The 24155-nt window shown below is 38.6% G+C and overlaps 1 protein-coding gene across 12 annotated transcripts in view; it reads right to left on the bottom strand.

Annotated features, from left to right (window-relative positions):
- SPATA6 (spermatogenesis associated 6) overlaps positions 1-24155 on the bottom strand; it is a 131800-nt gene that overhangs the window by 103216 nt on the left and 4429 nt on the right. For all 12 annotated transcript variants that reach the window (XM_074265991.1, XM_074265994.1, XM_074265992.1 and 9 more), the window contains exons 2-4: positions 5086-5223; positions 4445-4493; positions 74-115 (exon numbers count right to left, since the gene is read on the bottom strand). In XM_074265991.1, coding sequence (XP_074122092.1) covers positions 74-115; positions 4445-4493; positions 5086-5223 — 229 coding nt within the window. The remainder of the gene's footprint in view (positions 1-73; positions 116-4444; positions 4494-5085; positions 5224-24155) is intronic.

Here is a 24155-nt window from a genome sequence, read left to right as displayed (position 1 = left end):
GAAGGTCACTTCATGGTGAACTGGCTCCCCATATACACCCCATAGTGTCTTAGGAGTAGAAGCATTTTCATACCTGGCAGAACAAGCTGTATCAACTCAAACACCGCTGTGTCATCTGCAATGAGAGAAAACGTGTCATGAGAACAAAGCTAGGTTGGTCCTAAGTCATTTTCTCAGTAGATTTGAGTCATTATCATCAGGCTGAAAGGCAAAAGTACGTCTCCACATACCCAGGAGGTCCCTGGCCAACCTACCCTTCCTCATACTTGATGCTCCAAATATCTGAGAAATTCAGAGAAGGGTGAGAAGATTTCTATGAACTGATTCAGAGAAAGCCAACAGAAGAACGGGCAGGGTAGCTATAACTTTGTAAAAGATGATTAAAGGAAGCCAGAATCCAAGTATGGAATGGCTAAGGAAGTTCCAGGAAAGGAACAGGGAAACATCTCATCCCTTCCAATAGAGAGGGCAGAAACTGCCAGACAGAGTATCACACTAGTGATATCTTTGCATAACTGCTTTTCTGTGTCAAAAGGGGGAGTCAATAGATGTAAAAGACAAAAGGAATGACAATTATTTTTATTTTTAAAAATTTAGTTTATTTAAAAAAAACAATCAGAAAAAAAGAAAAACAAAAAAGGAATACAAAACAAAAGAGAACATTGTCATGTGCCCAACAGAGCATCAGGGATGATTCGAAATATATAACAATGAATTACCAGTTCAAGAAAGTATACATATATATGTAGAATTGATTATATTCGTGAGTGCACATCTTTTACTTCCTTGTAAATTGTTCTTTTGTTTTCTGTTGTGCATCTTTTTAACTTTATTTTTTTTACCCACCATCTTTCCTACCTCCCCAAAGCAGGCTACAGTTTAAAAAGAACACACACATACACACACACACACACACACACACACACACACACGCCCCCACTCCTCTCACATACATACATGCATATACACATATCTTTCCTATCTCTGCTAACTTAATTCTGCTCCTAACTTGCCTTGCTATTATTACTTAAGCTTCCCCTACCCATAGATCCCTCCATTGTCTTCTTCCCACATCTTTTGCTTCTCTATCCACCCATCCCTCCCTACTTACTTCTTTATGGATTTTGGAGGTGCTAATTCCTTCATGGTATATATGCAGTGTTGCCTATTTAAACCCATTTCTGATGCAAATTAAGACAACTCTGAGATACTACTATACACCTGTCAGATTGGCTAAGATGACAGCAACAAATAATGATGAATGTTGGAGGGGATGTGGGAAAACCGGGACACTAATACATTGTTGGTGGAGCTGTGAAAGAATCCGGCCATTCTGAAGAGCAATCTGGAATTATGCCCAAAAAGTTATCAAACTGTGCATACCCTTTGATCCAGCAGTGCTACTACTGGGCTTATATCCCAAAGAAATACTAAAGAGCGGAAAGAGATCTATATGTGCCAAAATGTTTGTGGCAGCCCTTTTCATAGTGGCTAGAAACTGGAAGATGAATGGATGTCCATCAATTGGAGAATGGTTGGGTAAATTATGGTATATGAAGGTTATGGAATATTATTGCTCTGTAAGAAATGACCAGCAGGAGGAATTCAGAGAGGTTTGGAGAGACTTGCATGAACTGATGCTGAGTGAAATGAACAGAACTAGAAGATCGCTGTACACTTCAACAACAACACTGTATGAGGATGTATTCTGATGGAAGTGGAAATCTTCAACATAAAGAAGATCCAACTCACTTTCAGTTGATCAATGATGGACAGAAACAACTACACCCAGAGAAGGAATACTGGGAAATGAATGAAAATTGTTAGCACTACTATCTATCTACCCAGGTTACTTATATCTTCGGAATCCAATTCTTAATGTGCAACAAGAAAATGGGATTTACACACATATATTATATCTAGGTTATACTGTAACACATGTAAAATGTATGGGATTGCCTGTCATCTAGAGGAGGGAGTAGAGGGAGGGAAGGGAAAATTTGGAAAAATGAATATAAGGGATAATGTTATATTAAAAATTACTCATGTATATATACTATCATAAAAATTATAATTATAAATTTTTTTAAAAATTTAAATAAAAAAATAAAAATAAATAAAAAATAAACCCATTTCTGATGTAAATTTTCAGAACAAGTCCTCTTCCCCTTCCTTTGTGTCTATTCTTCTGTCCCTCATTTGTATAACATTAATTCTATTTTTACCTTACCTCTGCCCCAAACATTCTTTTCAGCTACCTTATTGTTGATGTCAATCTTAAACATATGGTATACATTTTCCATATAAAAAAATAAAAAAAAAATTGTCCATGTTAACCTTGAAATTGATCTTTGATACTGACTCTTGTAGGTTCAATTTTCTATTAAGTTTGGGTTTGGTTGACAGAAAGTTCTAAAAATCTGCAAATTTACTGAATGTCCATTTTTTCAGGTTCAATATTATAGGTAATTTTGTTGGATGTGATATTTTTGATAGCAGGACTAGTTTTTTTGATTGTCAGTAGATATGATTTCAGGACCTTCAGTCTTCTATTGTTGTTGCTGATAAATCTTGTACAATTCTAATTGTAGCTCCAGCATATTTGAATTTTTTTTTGTTTATTTGTTTGGTTTTTGCAAAATTTTCTCTTTGATTTAGAGGTTTTGAAATTTGGCAATACTATTCCCACATGTTTTCCACAAAGGTGGTGATGGGTGAACTTTTTCTATTTCTGCTTTCCCCTAATATTCTATCACTCCAGAATAATTTTCTAGGATTACTTCTTGCATTGTTGTGTCAGATTCTTTTTTTTGCTCATAGATTTCAGATAGTCCAATTATTCTTTTATTTTCTCTTCTTGATCTGTTCTCCAGATCTGTCACTTTTCTTATGTTTCACATTCTGTTGTGTTTTCTCATTTTTATAATGTTTTGTTATTTCTTAATCTTTCATAACTTCACTGGTTTTCCTTTGACCAATGCCAGTTTTCAAAGAGTGATTTTATCTTTCAGATTCTTAATCTCCTTTTCTAGTTGATTAACATTTTTTCATAATCTTCTTGTTTTTCTTGGACTTTTTTTAGTTTTTTTTCTCAATGTCTCTCGTTTGACTTTTGAATTCTTTTTTGAGCTCTTCTATAAATTTTCTCTGGGTAGGGAGCCATTTTACATTACTCTTTGAGGTAGAAGCTTTTTTAACTTCAGTGTCCTCCTCTGAATATGAACTCCGGTGTTCTCTGTTCCCGTAGTAAGTTTCTATAGTTTGATTCTTCTTTGCTGGTTCATTTTTTTTAAACAAGGGGTATTAATGTAAGCACCTCTAAATGTCATGTGAAGGGATGGTGTCTCTGGCTTCCCTTCAGCTCTCCCCTCTGACTTGGAACCCCAAACCAAGAGCTCCCTGTTCCTGTAAGTGCCTGCTTCTGTATTCACAAGGTGCTGGTTCCTTCTCACCAGGGCACAGCTGGGCCTGGTGATTCTAATCAGCCACAATTCACTCAGTCTTCCTGGATTCTGATCCCCAACTCTATACACAGTCCAAGAGGTGAAAGTTTCTGGTTCCTTCTGAGGCTCCAGCCAAACACAGCTAGCCTCAGGGGATCCCCACTTGCTATTTCTGCAGCTTATTCTGGAGGGGTTTGTAGTTCATATGGATTAATCCCAGGCCTGGGATCTTTCTTTAGATCTACTTGGTGTATAAGGAGGACCCCTATTCTGCCAGTCTTTTTTCACCAATCTTTGTTCACCCTGAGACACTAATTTGTTCTGTTTGTGGGTAATCTGAGGATATTGAAATTTACCAACCTACTCTGCCAACTTCCCAGAATCCTCAATTTTTTTTAAAAGGTCAAGGGGAATTGTATCTGATTGTGGGAATTTATAAATCCTCAAGGAACCTTAGGTCTCATGAAAGATACACATGATCTCACAGTCAGGAAACCTATGGGGGGGAATAATCTAATGAAATTACAAAAGGATTCTACAAGAGAACAAGCCTGGATAAGTGATAAGCAAGCCTGGAAAGAGCCCGTCTTCCTTGGATTGGCTGGCTCCTTCCAAACCTCCAGTTTAGGGAGGAAGCTCAAGCCAGTGAAGTCTCTCCATCCCTCTCAAGACTGTGCAAACCATTGACTCATCAATACAAAAGTTCCAAAAACATCTGATTACAAAGCATTAACAAACAAAATATCAAAGAGAAATACAGCTTAAACACAAGGTTCAACTAGGATTCCTAGAAGAAATTAAGCAAAACTTTTTAAAAGACTTTAAAATGGCTTTATAAATGAAATGAGAGTTTTTATGGGGAAAATGAAAAGAAATGAGTTATGGAAGAAAGAATTGGAAAGAGAATTAATAGTTTAACACAAGAGGTTAAAAATCCTTGCCTAAGTAACCAAGAATCAGTAGATAGAAACAATGAATTAAAAAAATAAAAAGAAACTTACATTCGAGTTGTGCTACTACATCTCCCGGATCTATGGCTTCAGGAAACACCTGGTAAGAAAAGGGGCATAGAGAGGTCTCCATCAGTCTGCAGCAAGGGCTGTGAGCTAGGCTTGTGCTATTGGGGACACAAGGAATAGCATAAGAATCTGCTTTTCTTTTCCTTCAGCCTCACAAAGTCCTTCCTGTATCTTCCAAAAGACTCTCATATCTTGTCTCCATTGTTACTTTTTGTCTCTTTTTCCCCTGGTTGTTGTCAAAGATACCTGTTTTTTTGGTAAATATTAGTTGCTGTAGGTCTCAGGGTGGTAGATGGAAAGAATGAGCAGGAATGCAGCAGCTGATGTTGAGCTTCACAGAATGTTGTCTGGCAATTAGGAACAAGTCAGGTCACCAGACCAGACAGAATAGAAAAAGTGCCAGAAAATGTGACTTTCTGGGGCACATGGGAATTGATTCTGAATTAAGTCAAATCACAGAAGTAAAACTAGACTGGTAGTTTTCCTGGTAAACGGTAAGGCTCTTTTCATATTTTCCTAATGAAGTCAAATCCCTATCCTCCACACTTTATACCTGCCTTGCCCGTGCCACAAAAACACGGCTTTTACAGAACACACAGGACTGAAATCACAAGGAAGCGTACCTTCTCAAACACCATTCTAGCGTTGAAGACCAGTGGAAAGACAGGAGGGACACATTGTGTCTTTTTGTACTGGCCAAAAACACAAACGCTGAGATAGACGTCCTCCTTGTCTTTCAGCTGCAGACGTGGACAAGATATCTGGAGTGAGGGAGACAATGAACATTCTGATTACATAAAGGTGGCTTATAAAATGAACTCTTATGTACTAGAGAAAACAGAAGGATCCCATTAAGTACAAACAGAAGAAATGGAGAAAAAAAATTTTAAAAAATAAAAACTGAATGGAGGATGGAGCCAGGATGACAAAATAAAAGCAGATATTCCCCCGAGCTCTCCCCCAAATTCTTCCAAATACCTTTAGATGATGTCTCTAAAGACAAGTCTCTAAAGGAGACTTGGAAGGTTGATAGCAAAGGTCTGTCAAACTAAGGTGAAACGGGAGCTGCAGCAAACTAGGAGCTGGCTTGGAACAAAGTTACTCCACAGCATCCACTTCCAGAAGTCTGAGCTCAAATACAGCGTTTCAGAAGATGATTACAGAGGGTCTCTTTGCCAGCACTGAGATAGGACTCTGGCTTCCCATCCTCAGCTCAAGGATGCAGTCCTGCTCACAGTCCCAGGGCCAGGAGGAGCATCAGCCCACGAGAACTTACAGTCACAGTAGAGCAAGGACCCTTCTCACAGCCCAAGTCAGAAAGAGTGCTTGTGGTCACTCACAGACCAAAGCACAGGCCAGGACAGTGGTAAGCACACTTTTCTTGGATCATACCACCTTGAAAGAACTGAAAACTTACAGGTCCCTGGAAGGATTTCTGAAAAACAGCCACACCAAACCCCCAAAGGTTAGGACATTGCGTCCTCCATCCTGGAAACAGAACCCTAATTTAACAAAGAGTTACAAGCTGAGTAATAGGCTTGAGAAATGAGCAAACAACAGAAAAAGATTCTGACAGTAGGAAGTAAATATGGTGACAAGGAAGATAAAAACACAGACTCAGATGAAGAGAGCAAAGTCAAAGCTCCTAAATTCAAAGCTTCCAAAAAAAATAAGATTTGATCTCAGGTAATAGAAGAGCTCAAATGGGAGAAAAAAACAGAAAAGAATCCTCAGCATTTTTATACATTACCAACACAATCCAACAGCAAGAGATACAAAGAGAAATTCCATTCAAAATAACAGTCGATAGTATAAAATATTTGGGAATATATCTACCAAAGGAGAGTCAGGAATTCTATGAACAAAATTACAAAACACTTGCCACAAAAATAAAGTCAGATTTAAATAATTGGAAAGACATTCAGTGCTCTTGGATAGGCCGAGCGAATATAATAAAGATGACAATACTCCCCAAACTAATCTATTTATTTAGTGCTATACCAATCAGACTCCCAAGAAACTATTTTAATGACCTAGAAAAAATAACAACAAAATTCATATGGAAGAATAAAAGGTCGAGAATTGCAAGGGAACTAATGAAAAAAAAGTCAGAGGAAGGTGGTCTAAGTGTACCTGATCTAAAGCAACAGTCACCAAAACCATTTGGTATTGGCTAAGAAATAGACTAGTTGATCAGTGGCATAGGTTAGGTTCAAAGGGCAAGATAGTGAATAAAAATAGCAATCTAATATTTGACAAACCCAAAGATCCCAAATTTTGGGATAAGAATTCATTATTTGACAAAAACTGCTGGGAAAACTGTAAATTAGTATGGCAGAAACTAGGCATGGACCCACATTTAACACCACATACTAAGATTAGATCAAAATGGGTCCAAGACTTAGGCATAAAGAACGAAATCATAAATAAATTGGAGGAACATGGGATGGTTTACCTCTCAGACTTGTGGAGGAGGAAGGAGTTTGTGTCCAAGGGAGAACTAGAGACCATTATTGATCACAAAATAGAACATTTTGATTACACCAAATTAAAAAGTTTCTGCACAAACAAAACTAATGCAAACAAGATTAGAAGGGAAGTAACAAATTGGGAAAACATTTTTACAGTTAAAGGTTCTGATAAAGACCTCATCTCCAAAATATACAGAGAATTGACTTTAATTTATAAGAAATCAAGCCATTCTCCAATTGATAAATGGTCAAAGGATATGAACAGACAATTTTCAGATGATGAAATTAAAACTATTTCCACTCATATGAAAGAGTGTTCCAAATCACTATTGATCAGAGAAATGCAAATTAAGACAACTCAGGTATCATTACACACCTGTCAGATTGGCTAAGATGACAGGAACAAATAATGATGAATGTTGGAGGGGCTGTGGGAAAACTGGGACACTGATGCATTGTTGGTGGAGTTGTGAAAGAATCCAACCATTCTGGAGAGTAATCTGGAATTATGCCCAAAAAGTTATCAAAATGTGCATACCCTTTGACCCAGCCATACTACTACTGGGCTTATACCCCAAGGAAATACTAAAGAAGGGAAAGGGACCTGTATGTGCCAAAATGTTTGTGGCAGCCCTTTTCATAGTGGCTAGAAGCTGGAAGATGAATGGATGTCCATCAATTGGAGAATGGTTGGGTAAATTATGGTATATGAATATTATGGAATATTATTGTTCTATAAGAAATGACCAACAGGAGAAATACAGAGAGGCTTGGAGAGACTTACATCAACTGATGCTGAGTGAAACGAGCAGAACCAGGAGATCATTATACACTTCAACAATGATACTGTACAAGGATGTATGCTGATGGAAGTGGATATCTTCAACATAGAGAAGAGCTAATCCAATTCCAATTGATTAATGACGGACAGAATCTGCTACATCCAGAAAAGGAACACTGGGAAATGAGTATAAACTGTTATTTTTACCTTCTGAATCCAATTCTTCCTGTGCAACAAAAAATTCGGTTCTACACACATATATTGTATCTAGAATATACTGTAATATATTTAACATGTATAAGACTGCCTGCCATCTGGGAGAGGGGGTTGGGGGAGGAAGGGAAAAAAAAATCTGAATAGAAGTAAGTGCAAGGGATAATGTTGTAAAAAATTACCCATGCATATGTACTGTCAAAAAAAAAGTTATAATTATAAAATAAAATAAAAATTAAATTATATTAGAAAAAAAACCAGAAAAGAAAGAAAATGATGCAAAAGTAAGTTAAAAAAAAAAAAGCCAGTAAAGAAAAGAAAAGAAAAGTTGCCCAACTGGGGAAGGAGGTATAAAAATTCACTGAGGAAAATAATTTTCTTAAAAATTAGAATTGAGGAAAAAAAATTAGAATTGAGGGACAGCTAGATGGCAGAGTGAATAGAGCACCAGCCCTGAAGTCAGGAGGACTTGAGTGCAAATCTGGTCTCAGACACTTAATGCTTCTTAGCTGTGTGATCCTAGGCAAGTCACTTAATCCCAATTACCTCAGGGGAAAAAATTAGAATTGAGCAAATGGAAGCTTTATGAGAAATCAAGAAACTAAGAAAATCAAAAGAATGAAAAAATAGAAAATATGAAATATTTCATTGGAAAAACAACTGATTACAGTTGGGAAATAGAGAAGAGATAATTTAGATAATTTAGAAATTATTGGACTACCTAAAAGTCATGATTAAAAAAGGCTAAATATCATGTTTCAATAAATTATCAAGGAAAACTGTCTTCATATTCTAGAACCAGAGGGTAAAACAGAAATTGAAAGAATCCACTGAACACCTCCTAAAAAGATCCCAAGATAAAAACTCCCAAGAATATTATAACCAAATTCTGGAACTCTCTGATCAAGGAAAAAATATTGCAAGCATCCAGAAACAAACAAGCGAAGTATGGTAGAGCCATGGTAAGGATAACACAAGATTTAGCAGCTTCCACAGTAAAGGATCAGATGGCTTGGAATATGATATTTCAGATGGCAGGAGACAACTGAGAATCACCTACTAAAGGTGAAACACTTCAGGGGAAAAGGTGAACATTCAGTGAAATAGAGGATTTTCAAGCATTTGTAATGAAAAGATCAGATGTTGAATAGAAAATTTGACTTTGAAATACAGGACTCAGTCATAAAGGATTTAATAATGTTAATCTGTTTATATTCCTAAATGGGAAGACGATACTAGTAACTCATAAGAACTTTCTCATTATTAGGGCAGTTAGAAGGAGTGTGTATACATATACATATAAATATACATATGCATATACATATATACATATACATAGATACATCAATAAATCAATAGAGGGCACAGATACAAGTTAAATATAAAAGGATAATATCTTTAAAAAAATTAAAGGGTGAAAGAAGAATGTACTGGGAGAAAGGAAAAGGAAGAAATGGCATAGTGTAAATCATCTGTCATAAAGAAGCGAGAAAAAGCTTTTACAGTAGAGGGGGAAAAGAAGAGGAGAGGGTGAGAGTGAACCTTACTCTCCTCAGAAGTGGCTCAAGGAGAAAATAACATAAATATTTAATATGGATATGGAAATCAATCCTAGCATACAAGAAAATAGGAGGGGAATGGGACACAGGAAGGGGAGTGATAGAAGAGAAGGCATTTGAGGAGATGGGGTGGTCAGAAGGAAAACACTTTTAAGGAGGGACAGAGTGAAGGAGTGGGAATAATAATAACTGTAAAAGGAGTTTTGAAGCAAGTTTCTCTGAAGACCTCAAATCTCATATATATAGGGAACTATCAGATTTATAAAAAATGTATAAAATGGAAGCCATTCCTCAATTAATAAACAATACTCAATAGATAAATCAAATAAATGATCAAAAGATATTAATAGTTGTGAGATAAAGTAATAAAGATTTTTTTAAAAATTCTCACTATTTGTTGGAGAAATGCAAATTAAAACTAACAATTAAAACAATTCTGAGTTACTACCTCATACCTATTAGACTGGTTAATGACGAGCCACAAAAAGAATGAAAAATATTGGAAGGAACATGGGAAAAATGAAACATTATTGCATTGTTGGCAGAATTGTGAACTGATTCAACCATTCTGTAGAGCAATTTAGAACTATGCCCAAAGGGTTTTCAATCATGAATATTCTTTGATCTAACAATATCATTACTAGGCATGTATTCCAAAAGAGATTACAAATAAAAGGAAAAGGAACCTACATTTTATAAAAATATTTATAGCAGCTCTTTTCTCAGGTTAAAAAATTAGAAACTGAAAGGATGTCCATCGTTTGGGAAATGGCTGAATAAACTGTGGCATGTAATTATGATGGAATACTATTATTCTGTAAGAAATGATGAACAGGATTCTCTCAGAAAAGCCTGGAAATACTTCCATGAGCTCATGCAAAGTGAAATGTCATATATTCAAAGTAAAAGCAATACTATGGTAAAGTAATTTAATAATTACTATTCCCAACAATACAATGAAGCAAAACTGCTATGAAAGGTTTATGATGAAAAATGCTATTCATACTCAGAACTGATTGCATGTCAATACAATTTTATTTTTAATTGAGGTATTTTGAGGGTGGGAAGGAGACCTATGCTTTCTTTCACAACATTACATTTATGGAAATGTTTTATATAAATTCACAGGTGCCTTCACAATGGGGAGGGCAATAGGGAAAGAGAAAGGGAAAGAATCTGGAACTCAATGTTTTAAATACAAATGTTAAAAATTATTTAACATGTAACAGGGGAAATAAAATATTAAATTAAAAAATTAAATGGAGAAAATCTAAACTGGGCAGAACTAAATGAAACAGTCTAATTTTGTCAAAGTACAAATTAAAATTACAAAGATTTCTGGTAAGAGTAAATATTACATAAGCCTATAAGTCAAGCTACATCCTCCTTACATCTAGAAACATATCAAATAAAATTGTTAAAACTAAAAGGAAGAGGAGGAAGGAATTTGTGATCAAAGAAGAACTAGAGATCATTATTGATCACAAAATAGATAATTTTGATTATATTAAGTTAAAAATATTTTTGTACAAACAAAAGCAATGCAGACAAGATTAAAAGGGGAACAATCAACTGGGAAAACATTTTTACATTCAAAGGTTCTGATAAAGGGTTCATTTCAAATTTATAATAGTTCAAGCCATTCTCCAATTGATAAATGGTCAAAGGACAATTTTCAGATGAAGAAATTGAAACTATTTGTAGCCACATGAAAAGGTGCTCCAAATCACTTTTGCTTAGAGAAATGCAAATTAAGACAACTCTAAGGTACCATTACACATCTCCCAGATTGACTAAGATGACAGGAAACAATAATGATGAATGTTGGAAGGGATGTGGGAAAACTGGGACACTCATGCATTTTTGATAGAACTGTGAACAGATCCAACCATTCTGGAGAGCAATTTGGAACTATACTCAAAAAATTATCAAACTATGCATATGTCCTTTGACCCAACAGTGTTACTATTGGGCTTATACCCCAAAGAGACCTTACAGGAGGGAAAGGGACCCACATGTGAAAAATGTTTGTGGAAGCCTTTTTTATAGTGGCAAGAGTAGATGCCCATCAATTGGAGAATGGCTGAATAAGTTGTGGTATATGAATGTTACAGAATATTATTGTTCTTTAAGAAATGATCATCAGGATGATTTAGAGAAACATGGAGAGACTTGCATGAACTGATGCTGAGTGAAATGAGTAGAAGCAGGAGATCATTGTATACTTCAACAAAAATACTATATAATGATCACTTCTGATGGACATGGCTCTCTTCAACAATGAGATGATTCAAATCAGTTCCACTTGATCAGTGATGAAGAGAGCCATCTACAACCCAGAGAGAGGATTGTGGGAACAAAGTGTGGAACACAACATAGCATTCTCACTCTCTCTTGTTGTTATTTGCTTGCATTGTGTTTTCTTTCTCAGTTTTTTCTTTTTCTTCCTTCTTGATCTGATTTTCCTTGTGCAGCAAGATGACTGTATAAATATGTATACATATAATGGATTTAACATGTATTTTAACATATTTAACATGTACTGGACTACCTGCCAACTAGGGGAGGGGGTGGGGAGAAGGGCAAAATTTGGAACAAAAGGTTTTGCAAGGGTCAATGTTGAAAAATTACCCATGCATATGTTTTGTAAATAAAAAGTTTTAATTTAAAAAAATAAAAAGAAATTAATTCTGGGGGCAAAGCTACTCAACCTCTCCCACTTTGCCTCAAAAAACACATGAAACCAAGCTTCTGAAGAGAGTCTAGAAAAACAGAACCTACAAAGAGATGGAATGAAACAATCTCAAGCTCAAAATAGGTAGAAAGGATTTCAAGAAAGATCAGGCTTACAGGGGTGAAAAGTGTCTAGGAAAGCCAGTGGGAGAGTCTTAATCATGACAGATCAGCAAATATGACCCTTGGTCCTGGCACAGTAAAACAGTAGCAAAGCAGACCAGGGAGGGGGCAGCCTCTAGTCCCAGTGCAGAAGACAAATTGCCAGTCCAAGAAACAAGAAGCAAGACTAGGTTGGGTAACCCCTCATTGTGAGGACACCAAACAAAAGTAGCTCCTGTGCTTAAAGTCAACATTCAAAGCTGCACAAGAAACATGGGACCCAGGAGCAGAGGGAAGGAAGGAAGGAAGGAAGGAAGGAAGGAAGAAAGGAAGGAAGGAAGGAAGGAAGGAAGGAAGGAAGGAAGGAAGGAAGGAAGGAAGGAAGGAAGGAAGGAAGGAAGGAAGGAAGGAAGGAAGGAAGGAAGGAAGGAAGGAAGGAAGGAAGGAAGGAAGGAAGGAAGGAAGGAAGGAAGGAACAGGAAAGAACCTTGACCACAGAAAGCTATTGTGATGACAGGCATAAACCAAAACACAAACTTAAAAAGAAAACAAAATGCCCACCTGTGAAACCTCAAAGAGGGATATGAATTGATCTCAAATCCAAAGAGCCTTCTTAAAGAGCTCATAAAGGCTTTTAAAAATCAAATAAGAGGAGTAGAAGAAAGATTGAAGTGAAAAAATGAGAAGTATGCTAGAGACAGTCAACAGGTTAGGAAAGGAAAACAATTCATCAAAAAACACAATTGGTTAAAAAAATCTACTAAAGAAAACAATTCTTTAAAACTACAATTGGCTAAATGCAAAATAATAATAATAATAATAATAATAATACTCCATTAAAGAAAACAATATCTTTAAAAAGTAGAATTAGTCAAAATGGAAAAGGAGATACAAAAGGTAATTGTAGAAAATCATACATTAAAAACTAGAACTAGGCAAATGGAACCTAATAACTCTATGAGACATCAAGAATCAGTCAAACAAACTAAAAATAAATGGAAAAAGGGAGGAAAATTGTAAAATACCATACTGGAAAAACAGCTAACATGGAAAATAGATCCAGAAGAATCCATTATAAAATTATTGCATTACTAATGCCATGACTTTAAAAAAAAAAAGAGTCTGGATAGCATTCTTCAAGAGATCAAACACCTATGAGGAGGAGAGAGAGAGAGAGAGAGAGAGAGAGAGAGAGAGAGAGAGAGAGAGAGAGAGAGAGAGAGAGAGAGAGAGAGAGAGAGAGAGAGAGAGAGAGCATGCTTCAATCTGTATTCAGACACAATCAATTTTTCTATAGGTATCTTGACATCCAATGCCAACAAATACCACATGGTATTGTTAGGTCAAAGGATGTGCAACAATTTATAGCCCTTTGGGCATAGATCATATCTTTTAATCATTTATCAATTAGGACATGGCTCTTAAAGCCTTAATTGAGAAACTTGCTTCAAAATTCTTTTTACAATTATTATTGCTAACTGCATTTCCCCCATTTAATATTTTTCTCTCTTCTTTTACCCATTCTGTCTTCAAGTATTTTGCTACTGACTACTCCCTCCCCAATATGCCCTCTCTTTTATCATCTTCCCCCTTTCCTGTATCCCACTCCTCTCCTATTTTCCTGCAGAGTAAAATAGATTTCTATAGAGTGTCTATGATATTTCCTTTTTGAGCCAATTCTGATCAGAATAAAGTTCACTCACCCTCTTCTTCTTTCCCCCTTCACTGTAAAAGCTTTTTCTTGCATCTTTTTATGGCAGATGATTTACACCATATTCTATTTCTCTCTTTCCCTTTCTTCCAGTACATATCTTTCTCATCCCTTAATTTCATCATTTTTTTTATTTTGTCCCTTCATCTTCAACTCACACCTATTCCCTTTGTCTATACATACTCCTTCAAACTGCCCTGATAATGAGAAAGTTCTAATGAGCTACAAGTATCATCCTCCCATGTAGGAATATAAACAAATATAACCTTATCACTTTCATGATTACCTTCTTATACTTCTCCTGACTACTGTGTCTCAAAATCAAATTTTTCCAGTAGTTCTGGTCTTTTCATCAAAATAATTGAAAATCTTCTATTTCATTGAAAATCTACCTTTTCGGACCTGTATGTGCCAAAATGTTTGTGGCAGCTCTTTTTGTAGTGGCTAGAAACTGGAAAATGAATGGATGATCATCAATTGGAGAATGGTTGGGTAAATTATGGTATATGAATATTATGGAATATTATTGCTCTGTAAGAAATGGCCAGCAGAATGAATACAGAGAGGTTTGGAGAGACTTGCATGAACTTATGCTGAGTGAAACGAACAGAACCAAGAGATCACTATACACTTCAACAATAATACTGTATGAAGATATATTCTGATTGAAGTGGATATCTTCAACATAAAGATCCAATTCACTTCCAGTTGATCAATGATGGACACAAACAGCTACACTCTGAGAAGGAACACTGGGAATTGAATGTAAACTGTTTGCACTACTGTCTTTCTACCCAAGTTACTTATACCTTCAGAATCCAATTCTTACTATGCAACAAGAAAATTGGATTTACACACATATATTGTATCTAGGTTACACTGTAACACATTTAATATGTATGGGATTGCCTGTCATGTAGGGGAGAGAGTAGAGGGAGGGAGGGGAAAATTTGGAAAAATGAATACAAGGGATAATATTGTAAAAAAAAATTACTCATGCATATGTACTGTCAAAAAAATTGTAATTATAAAATTAATTTAAAAATTAAAAAAAGAAAAGAAAAGAAAATCCACCTTTTCCACTAAAGGATTATGCTTAGTTTTGCTGGGTAGGTGATCCTAGCTTCACTGCTTTCCAGAATAGCATATTCCAAGTCCTTTAATGTAAAAGCCGCTAAGTCCTTATTAAACTGATTGTAGCTCCACTATATTTGAATTATTTCTTTCTGGATGCTTGCAACATTTTTTCCTTAATCTGGGACTTCTGAATTTGGAGATAAGATTTGTGGGAGTTTTCATTTTAGGATCTCTTTCAATTTCTATTTTGCCCTCTTGTTTTAAAATATCAAAGCAGTTTTTTTTAAATAATTTCTTCAACAATGATGTCCAGACTCTTTTCTGATCATGACTTTCAGGTAGACCAATACTTTTTGATATATTATCATTTTTTAAAATTTTTGAAAGGCTAATGGGGCTGTGACTAACAGTTCTTAAAGGAAATTTTATATCTTTAAGTACTTACATGAATAAAATAAATAGGAGATCAATGAATTAGGCATGAAACTAAAAAAAGCTAAAAAAAAAAAAAAAGAACAAATTTAAAACCTCCAATTAAATGTCAAATTAGAAATTCTGAAACTCAAAGGAGAGATCAATAAAATTTTTAAAAAACCAGTGAACTAATTAATTAACCTAAGAGTTGCTTTTATGGGAAAAAGCAACAAAATTGATAAACCTTTGTCTAATTTGATTAGAAAAAGATAAGGGAAAAAAACAAATTCCCAGTATCAAAAATGAAAAGGGTGAACTTACCACCAATGAAAAAGAAATTAAAGGGGGGATGGAGCCAAGATGGTGGAGAAGCCACATATGACATTCTGAGCTTTCTCATACCCTCACTACCAACTATTTAATTCAGCCTCAAAAATAGCACTTGGCTGGTAAAACCCACGAAGATTAGAAGTACAACAACTTATCAGACGAAGATAATCTGGAATTTCGTCAGAAAAAGGTCTATCCTGAGGGGCTGGAAAAGACTGGCGTGGGCAGTGATAGAACTAGGCTAGCATATTGTGCAGATCAGGCTGGGGAGGCCTCTGGGGTTAGAAAAGTTACAGAGACAGATGACTCTGGCATAGGCTGATTGCTCTACTCTGCTTGCAAAACAGCAGATCATCAAAGAAATCAAAGCCACTTTTAAAAACGCCAGAACCTACAGTCTACCTATACCTACCCAAAAGTGTGTGACAGCACAGATCACAGCACAGCTTACACCTTCATTTGATTTTTTTTTCATTAATTCCCTTTAAATTCTTGACCTTTTGTTTTTCCATATGAACTTTGTCGTTATTTTTTCTAGGTCATTAAAATAGTTTTTTGGGGAGCCTGATAGCACTAAATAAACAGATTAGTTTAGGTAGTATTGTCATCTTTATTATATTTGCTTGACCTATTTTTCCAATTGGTTAGATCAGACTTAATTTGTGTGGAAAGTGATTTGTAGTTTTGATAATGCACATTGTTGGAGGGGATGTGGGAAAATAGGGACACTCATACATTGTTGGTGGAAGTGTGAATACATCCAGCCATTTTGGAGAGCAATTTGGAACTATGCTCAAAAAGTTATCAAACTGTGCATACCCTTTGACCCATCAGTGTTACTACTGGGCTTATATCCCAAAGACATTTTAAAGAAGGGAAAGGCACCTGTATGTGCAAGAATGTTTGTGGCAGCCCTCTTTGTAGTGGCCAGAAACTGGAAACTAAGTGGATGCCCATCAATTGGAGAGTGGCTAAGTAAGTTATGGTATATGAATGTTATGGAATATTATTGTTCTGTAAGAAATGACCAACAGGATGATTTCAGAAAGGCCTGAAGAGATATGAACTGATGCTGAGTGAAATGAGCAGGACCAGGAGATTTTTGTATACTTCAACAACAATACTGTATGATGATCAATTCTGATGCATGTGGCTCTTTTTTTCTTTTCTTTTTTTTTTTTTACTTTTTATTAACAGAACTTATGCATGGGTAATTTTTTACAACATTATCCCTTGCATTCACTTCTGTTTCAACTATTCCCTTCCCTCTCTCCCTTACCCTAGATGGCAGGCAGTCCCATACATGTTAAATATATTAAAATATATCCTAGATACAATATATGTGTGCAGAATCATACAATTTTCTGTTGCACAAAAAGAGTTGGATTCAGAAGGTAAAAATAACCTCTTTTTGTTGTTCGCTTGCATTTTGTTTTCTTTCTCATTTTTTTTCCTTTTTGATCTGAGTTTTCTTGTGCAGCGTGATAATTGTGAAAATATATATAGAAACACTGCACATATTTAACATATATTGGATCATTGCCAACTGGGGGAAGAGGTGAGAGGGGAAAAAATTAGAACACAAGGTTTTGTAGGGATGAATGTCGAAAATTATCCATGTATATATTTTGAAAATAAAAAGCTTTAATTTTTAAAAAATTAATAAATAATTAAATAAAATAAAATCTAAAGATGAACACAAGTGAGCATGTGAGGCAAAGTTGAATACTGGCTTCCTAACTCCAACCCACTATGCTACTGAGCTATTTAGACATCTGCTAGTGAATTGCTAAAAGCAATAAAGTCTATTTTCTGAGTGGTCAGCAAAAGAAGCAGCAGACTCAGTGTAGAGAAATGGAGAAACAACCTGGAACAACAGGATCAGGAGCAAACATAGAAAGCAACAAAAGGTAATGCAAGATGTCTAGAAATCATAAATCATCATCATTAGGTGGATACCCGGCCAAGCTTCAGTTTTGGATCACTCCCACCTTCTATTGCCTTCACTCCTGTCCACACAAAGATGGAGAAAATCATGCAGCTGTTTTGACTGAGTCCATAAATGTATGTTACATCACCTAATTGAGCCCATCCTACTGCTTGCCAGTCTATTCTGCTTATGCTCTCACTCTTCAGCTGTCCATGGTGACTCTTAAAAAGCTTTTCATTCCTCCTCAAACTCCCAAGTCTCCTCCTGCCCCCACTCCCTCAGCCAGGAAATGGTCTCACACCATTCACGTTCAAGCCTAGCTCTATGAGTTCCTTCCCTGCTGCTCTTTCTCATCTCCCAAGACTCCTGTGCTTTCTGCTGCTCTCCAGGGCATCCTTTGCTGTCTTACTCATTACCAAGGCTGACCCCTCTGCTTGCTCCAATAACTCCATTCTACCTCCTCCAGCCCTGCCCTCTCTGCCCCCCTCTATTCCTTATCTCCAATCTCTCCTTATTCAAGCAGCTCCTCTACTGCCAACAAACCCACATCCCCCTTCACAACATCCTCGCTTGATCCTTCTGCCCTGCTGGCTACCTGCCTGAACCTATTCTTCTGTCCTTTGTAGGTAAACTCCTAGAAAAGGCCATCCTCCTTCTCCGAGGTTACTGATGATCTCTTGTTGTTAAATCCAGGAGTTTTTCCCCCCATCCTCATTCTCTGAAACCTCTGGGGCTTCTGACACCATGACTCTCTGGACACATGGGTCACCCCCTCTCTTGGATTTTCCGCCCATCTTTGTGGCTGCTGCTTCTCAGTCTTGTTTGCTGGATTCTCCTCCACAGCACACTTTCTAATCCTAGGTGTCCCAAGGGCTCTGTCCTTGGCCCTCCTCTTCTTCCTCTCTTCTATTTTCCTTGCTGATCATGGACTGAAAGATCATCTCTATCTCATGATTCTCAAATCTATTTGATGTAATATAGCTTCTAAGGGAGATAGCACTGATTTTGAGATCCCCTAATCTTAGGGGGGCTTCTGTTCTAACAATACGTCAATTATCCTAAATCTTCTGGCTTTGGAGTCTGCCTTAGGGGCATCCCACTCCCAACAACAGTCTATCTGATTTTGAATAGACCACTCCTCAATTCATTGCTGACAGTCGATAGCTTCTGGCCTCAGATACCATTGACCAAACTCCTGAGACAATAGTGATAATCTGTTGGTCAGTGAGAACCAAATTCTGGAGACCACTATCGGGCCTACCATGGGCCCCAGAATTAGCAAATCAAAGATAGAAAACTGGATCAAGGTGTCTTCTCTCAGTACTAGGCTAAATTCTTCTGGAGCTTAGCCTTGAAACCATTATCTTTTCCCCAAACACTATCCCTTTCCAATTTCCCTACTATTACTATAGAGGGCAACCCCATCCTCCCAATCCCTCAGGCTCATAGCCTAATTGCCCACTATCATTTTCCCAAGCCCACCCCCATATCCCAATCTGTTGCCAAGGCCTGCTGATTTGTAATGCCTCAGTTTCTTGAGTTGTTGTGCTATGGTCTGAGTGGAATTGTTGTGGCCTTCTTTGCCCCATTGGGACTGAGAGAATTGGGGCCTGGAAGATCTGGCCACTTTCACATTCTAATGAATGCCAGGGGGCTTATCTCATATGCTTGGATCTTGCTCACTTTCTCCTGCCCTTGACCTTCTTATCTTGACCCCCATCCTGTCAGGACTAAGTAATGAGCCTCTCCTGGAATTATGGCTTGTCCACTCACCCAGTGTTTTCCCCCTTTGCCTTTGTTTCCCTGATAGAGGGAGCCCTATAAAACTCTGGAATTAATTGCTCACTGCTGATAGTGACAAGAGTCCTATTGAGCCTGCAAGTCTTAGCTAGCCCAAATTCTCCACTAATAAAATATTAAAAACTAATCTCTGTCTTGCCTCCAGCTTCTCCAGAATTACAATTTCACCTTAGCAACATCTCTCCTCTGACACTGCTGCCCCCGGAGGACAAGCCCCCATCACCTGAAGTGAGGGCCAGAGTGGGGGGCTTGAGGGAAGGTGCAATTCCAAGCTGTGATACTTTGACTTCTCTAAGTCTCAGTGTCCTAATCTATCAAACAAAGAAGGAAAGATAGACAAAGCAGGAAAGGCAAGAAGAAGGAAGAAAGGAGGGAAGGAAGAAAAGAAAGGAACGGGAAAGAAAGAAGGCTAGAAGGGAGAAAGGAGAGAGAGAAATGAGAAAACCTTTGCTTTAGTTCAAACGTTTTTGGGGTACCCGACTCTTCCTGACCCCATTTAGGGTTTTCTTGGCACAGGTGCTGGTGACTTGCTCAGGGTCACTGTCACTGAGGCCAGATTTAAACTCCCAAGGAGGTATCTGTTGATTCTAGGCCTGCACTTTACCTCCTGTGCCATAGAGCTGCCCCCAAAAGAAGAAGGGGGAGCTAATAAATGAACATTAGTTTTTTGGACTGTATTTATAGCTATACCTAGAGAAGGTAAGTTCCTTAATCATCTTAATCATTTCTTGGGTGTTAAGTCTCCACCTGGGACTTTTGATTTTCTCCTCAGAAGGATTTGGATAAGGTCCTGTGAGCCCTTCTAAGTGCAGGTTTGTTCCTCCCCAATAACATAGTTTAGATTTCCCTGAAATATCCCTAATTTTGAGGGTACATTGAGGGCATATTCAAACCAATGTAGCAATGAATTTTTGCCTTCCAGGTGAAATGTGCTCAAACTCTGTTATTCTCAACTCAAAAAATAAGTACAGTTTTGACATTGCTTTTTTAAAAGCAGGTTATATAACATAACACACAATTCTCAAAGGGATCACTGAGAAAAAGCATAATCCCCCCTGGCAAAGCATTACTTTCTCCTAAACTAGGTGGCTCTGCTTTAGAGCTGCCATGGGAAATTCTGTGTTGGAGGGTAAAAGTAATTTTTGCAAATGCCAGGATGGGTGGAAAGGATTCCAGGGCTCACAGACAGGGGAAATCCCTCCAGTTCCCTACTATTGCCCAACTATCCCATTTCTGACGCCAGTACAACAGAGTAATTGAGGCTAAATAAAATAAGCCCAGAAGTAACATCAGAACACATGGCTGTGATTTTTCAAAGATACTCAAAACTTTAATACGAATACTTCCCCATTTAGTAAATGAAGCACTCTGTTGCGCCAGTTTAATGGACTTTCTTGGGATGTCCACCCAAAGAATCGTCCCCCAAGGCCGGCTGTACAGGATCCTGAGAGGTGCGGTCAGGGCCTCAGAGTTGGGACTCCTTACCAGAAGGGTGACCTTTAGGGAATCACCCTATCTTCAGGTGCAGCAGCTCATGAATCAGGCAAACAAAAAGCCACTGGGTCTGTGGGGTACAGGTCCATTTCCTGCCATTTCTGAACCAGGCCTTTCTCCTTGACTCTCCCCAGGGACCCTGCCTACTCTGGCCTAGGGCCTTTCCCTCCCTTCCCTGAGGCTTCCAGACCACCTCATTCTCCTCCTCTCAGTACCAGCATTTCCCAGATTTCCTGCAGTGGTCCTCACACTTTTTAAATAGGGGGCCAGTTCACTATCCCTCAGACTGTTGGAGGTTCAGATTATAGTAAAAAACAAAAGCTCACACTCTGTCTCCGCCCATTTGCCATAACCTGGTGGGCTGCATAAACGTCCTCAGCGGGCCACATCTGGCCCGCAGGCCGTAGTTTGAGAACCCCTGCTTTAAGGTATTGTCTCATGCCATTAAATGTAAACTTCTCCAGGGCAGGAACTATATTGCAATTGCGTTTGTATGCCAGGCAAACTGTAAGTGCTTAATAAATGCTTTTTCATTCACCAAAGGGGCAGGCCTACAGACGAACCTTGTGTTCACAAGGTGGGGCCAGTGACCAACAGGCAGAAGACATTTGGACACATTAAAAGACAAGATACTGGAAACCACTAAGGGCCTCCATAGGACCTCCGCTAGCTCACAAGAACATCAATTATCTGCCACGATAAAACCCCTGAGTGCAGGTTCCAATCCTGTTGTAAGGCTACTCAAGCTAGCACCGAAAAGGACCTCAGAGAACAGCTGATTCAGCTCAAGAAAGTGAGGGCAAAGGTCAAACAGGAAGTGGTCAGTCATAGTGTGAGCTCAGGGGCCAAGGCCACAGGTCAGATAGGAAGTGGTCAATTGTGGTGTGAGCTCAAGGGCCAAGGCCATAGGTCAGATAGGAAGTGGTCAGTTGTGATGTGAGCTCAGGGGCCAACATCACAGGTCAGACAGGGAGTGGCCAAGCTGGGATGTGAGCTCAGGGGCTGAGGTCACAAGTCAGACAGGAAGTGGCCAAGCTGGGATGTGAGCTCAGGGGCTGAGGTCACAGGTCAGACAGAAAGTGGTCAATTGTGGTGTGAGCATAAGGGCCAAGGCCACAGGTCAGCAGTCTTCTCCTATACCACCCCTTGACATCATTCCAAGTTTACCTAATACAGAGTCTTGAGGACAAATCCAGGATGTAAGATGGGGCCGACAGTGCTCTGGGCAAACTGGCAAGCATTAAGTGGGTGCTGGGACATACGGAGCAAACCGAGAAAGCCAGTTTTTGAGATCCAGAAGCTCACAGTCTGATGGGGAAGATGACACCATGTCTGTACCAAAATGTATTGAAAAGATCCTGACAAAATAGGTTAGAGAGAATAACAGCAGGAAAGCCGGCTTTAAGGGGGATGGGGAAGGCCTCCTGTAGAAGGGAGGATGTTCAGATGAGGACAAAGAACACTGCAAGCAGGGGACAGCCGGACAAACGGCCAGGAGCCGAAGGTCTGGGCCCAGGGGATGGAACCACAGCGTATGTAGGAAAGATAGGAAGGGCTCTAACAATTAAGGTCTTTCAGAGCCCTGAAGGATCATCTGTTTGATACTCGAGGTAACAAGGAGCCCCTGGAGATTGCTGCAAAGGTGTGGGGGGGGACAAGGGCAGACCGGAGCTGGAGGCAGGTCCATTTGATAGCTGAGTAGAGGACAGGGTGAAGGGCCATTCTGGACGTTGCCCTGTCTGCAGTAACAGTGAACCACACAATGACGCACAGTGGCAAATATCACAGCAATACCAACAAAATCATCATCTGTAGAATTCCTTCACTGTATTTAAGGTAGTAGCTCAGTGCACATTTGCAAACTTTTTACAAGACAGTTCAGATGATCAAAGGATTGAATTGCCAGAAACCAAGTAATCCAATCCACATTTTACAAATTCCCCAATGACAAAACCCAGATCAAAAACCTGAAATAAATTAATCACCAGGCACCTAATATTTGTCTGCTGGGGGCCAGTCATTCTGTTAGGCCCTGGGGATGGAAACCAAAAACCTTTTCTTCCAGGAACTTAAACTATATCAAAAGAAAAATGAATGTTGCTTCTCTGTCAATGTAATTATTTAGTAAATATAAAAGTAAAAATCAAATACCAAGAATTATAAGAACAAATACACAACATTATGCCCTCCGAAGGGGTCCAAATTCCTTGGTAAGTATCCCAAAGGGCAAACTGGAAAAGCAAACGTCAGTAGACTGCACATGATAACACTGATGACCACACTCAAGCAGGGGCGTGATGAGTCTTAACACCAGGCAAATGCCAGGGGCGCTCACTCATATGAGACCGGGAGAGGCTGAGGACCACAACAGGACCCTCGGAATAATAAAAGGCCTCTAAGAAAGCTGCCGAAGTGCTGGGTGCATCTCCAGTGGGAATTATGCATAGTGACACAGAAAGAGAAGGCACCGGGCTTCATGATCACCACCAGTGCCCAAATGCCCCCGGAATGAAATCACAGATTCTTTGAAGTATGGAAGTATGGCCCAGATAGAAACTCAGGCAGCTTGGGAAGGAGGCAAAGTGCTCCAAGAAATGTGCGCAGAGGAGCAGCTGGATGTAGAGAGTACACGGGCCCTGAAGTCGGGAGGACCTGAATTCAAATCCAGTCTCATGATCCTGATAGTTTCATGATCCTGGGCAATTCACAAAATCCCAATTGTCTGGCAAAAAAAAAAAAAAAAAAAAAAACACTCACTAAAAGAAGGAAGGGAGGGAGGGAGGGAGGGAGGGAACGAGGAAGGAAGGAAGGAGGGAAGGAAGGAAGGAAGGAAGAAAGGAAGGAAGGAAGGAAGGAAGGAAGGAAGGAAGGAAGGAAGGAAGGAAGGAAGGAACGAACGAAGGAAGGAAGGAAGGAAGGAAGGAAGGAAGGAAAGAGGGAGAGAAGGAAAGAGGGAGAGAAGGAAAGAAGGAGGGAGGGAGGGAGAAAAGAGAAGGAAGGGAGGGAGGGAAAGAAGGAGGGAGGGAAGGAAGGAATGAAGGAAGGAAGGAAGAGAGGAAGGAAGGAAGAGAGGAAGGA

Source organism: Sminthopsis crassicaudata, chromosome 4 (assembly GCF_048593235.1).
Source record: "Sminthopsis crassicaudata isolate SCR6 chromosome 4, ASM4859323v1, whole genome shotgun sequence".
In the NCBI taxonomy this organism is placed as follows: domain Eukaryota; kingdom Metazoa; phylum Chordata; class Mammalia; order Dasyuromorphia; family Dasyuridae; genus Sminthopsis; species Sminthopsis crassicaudata.
This window is presented reverse-complemented; position numbering and strand designations above follow the sequence as displayed.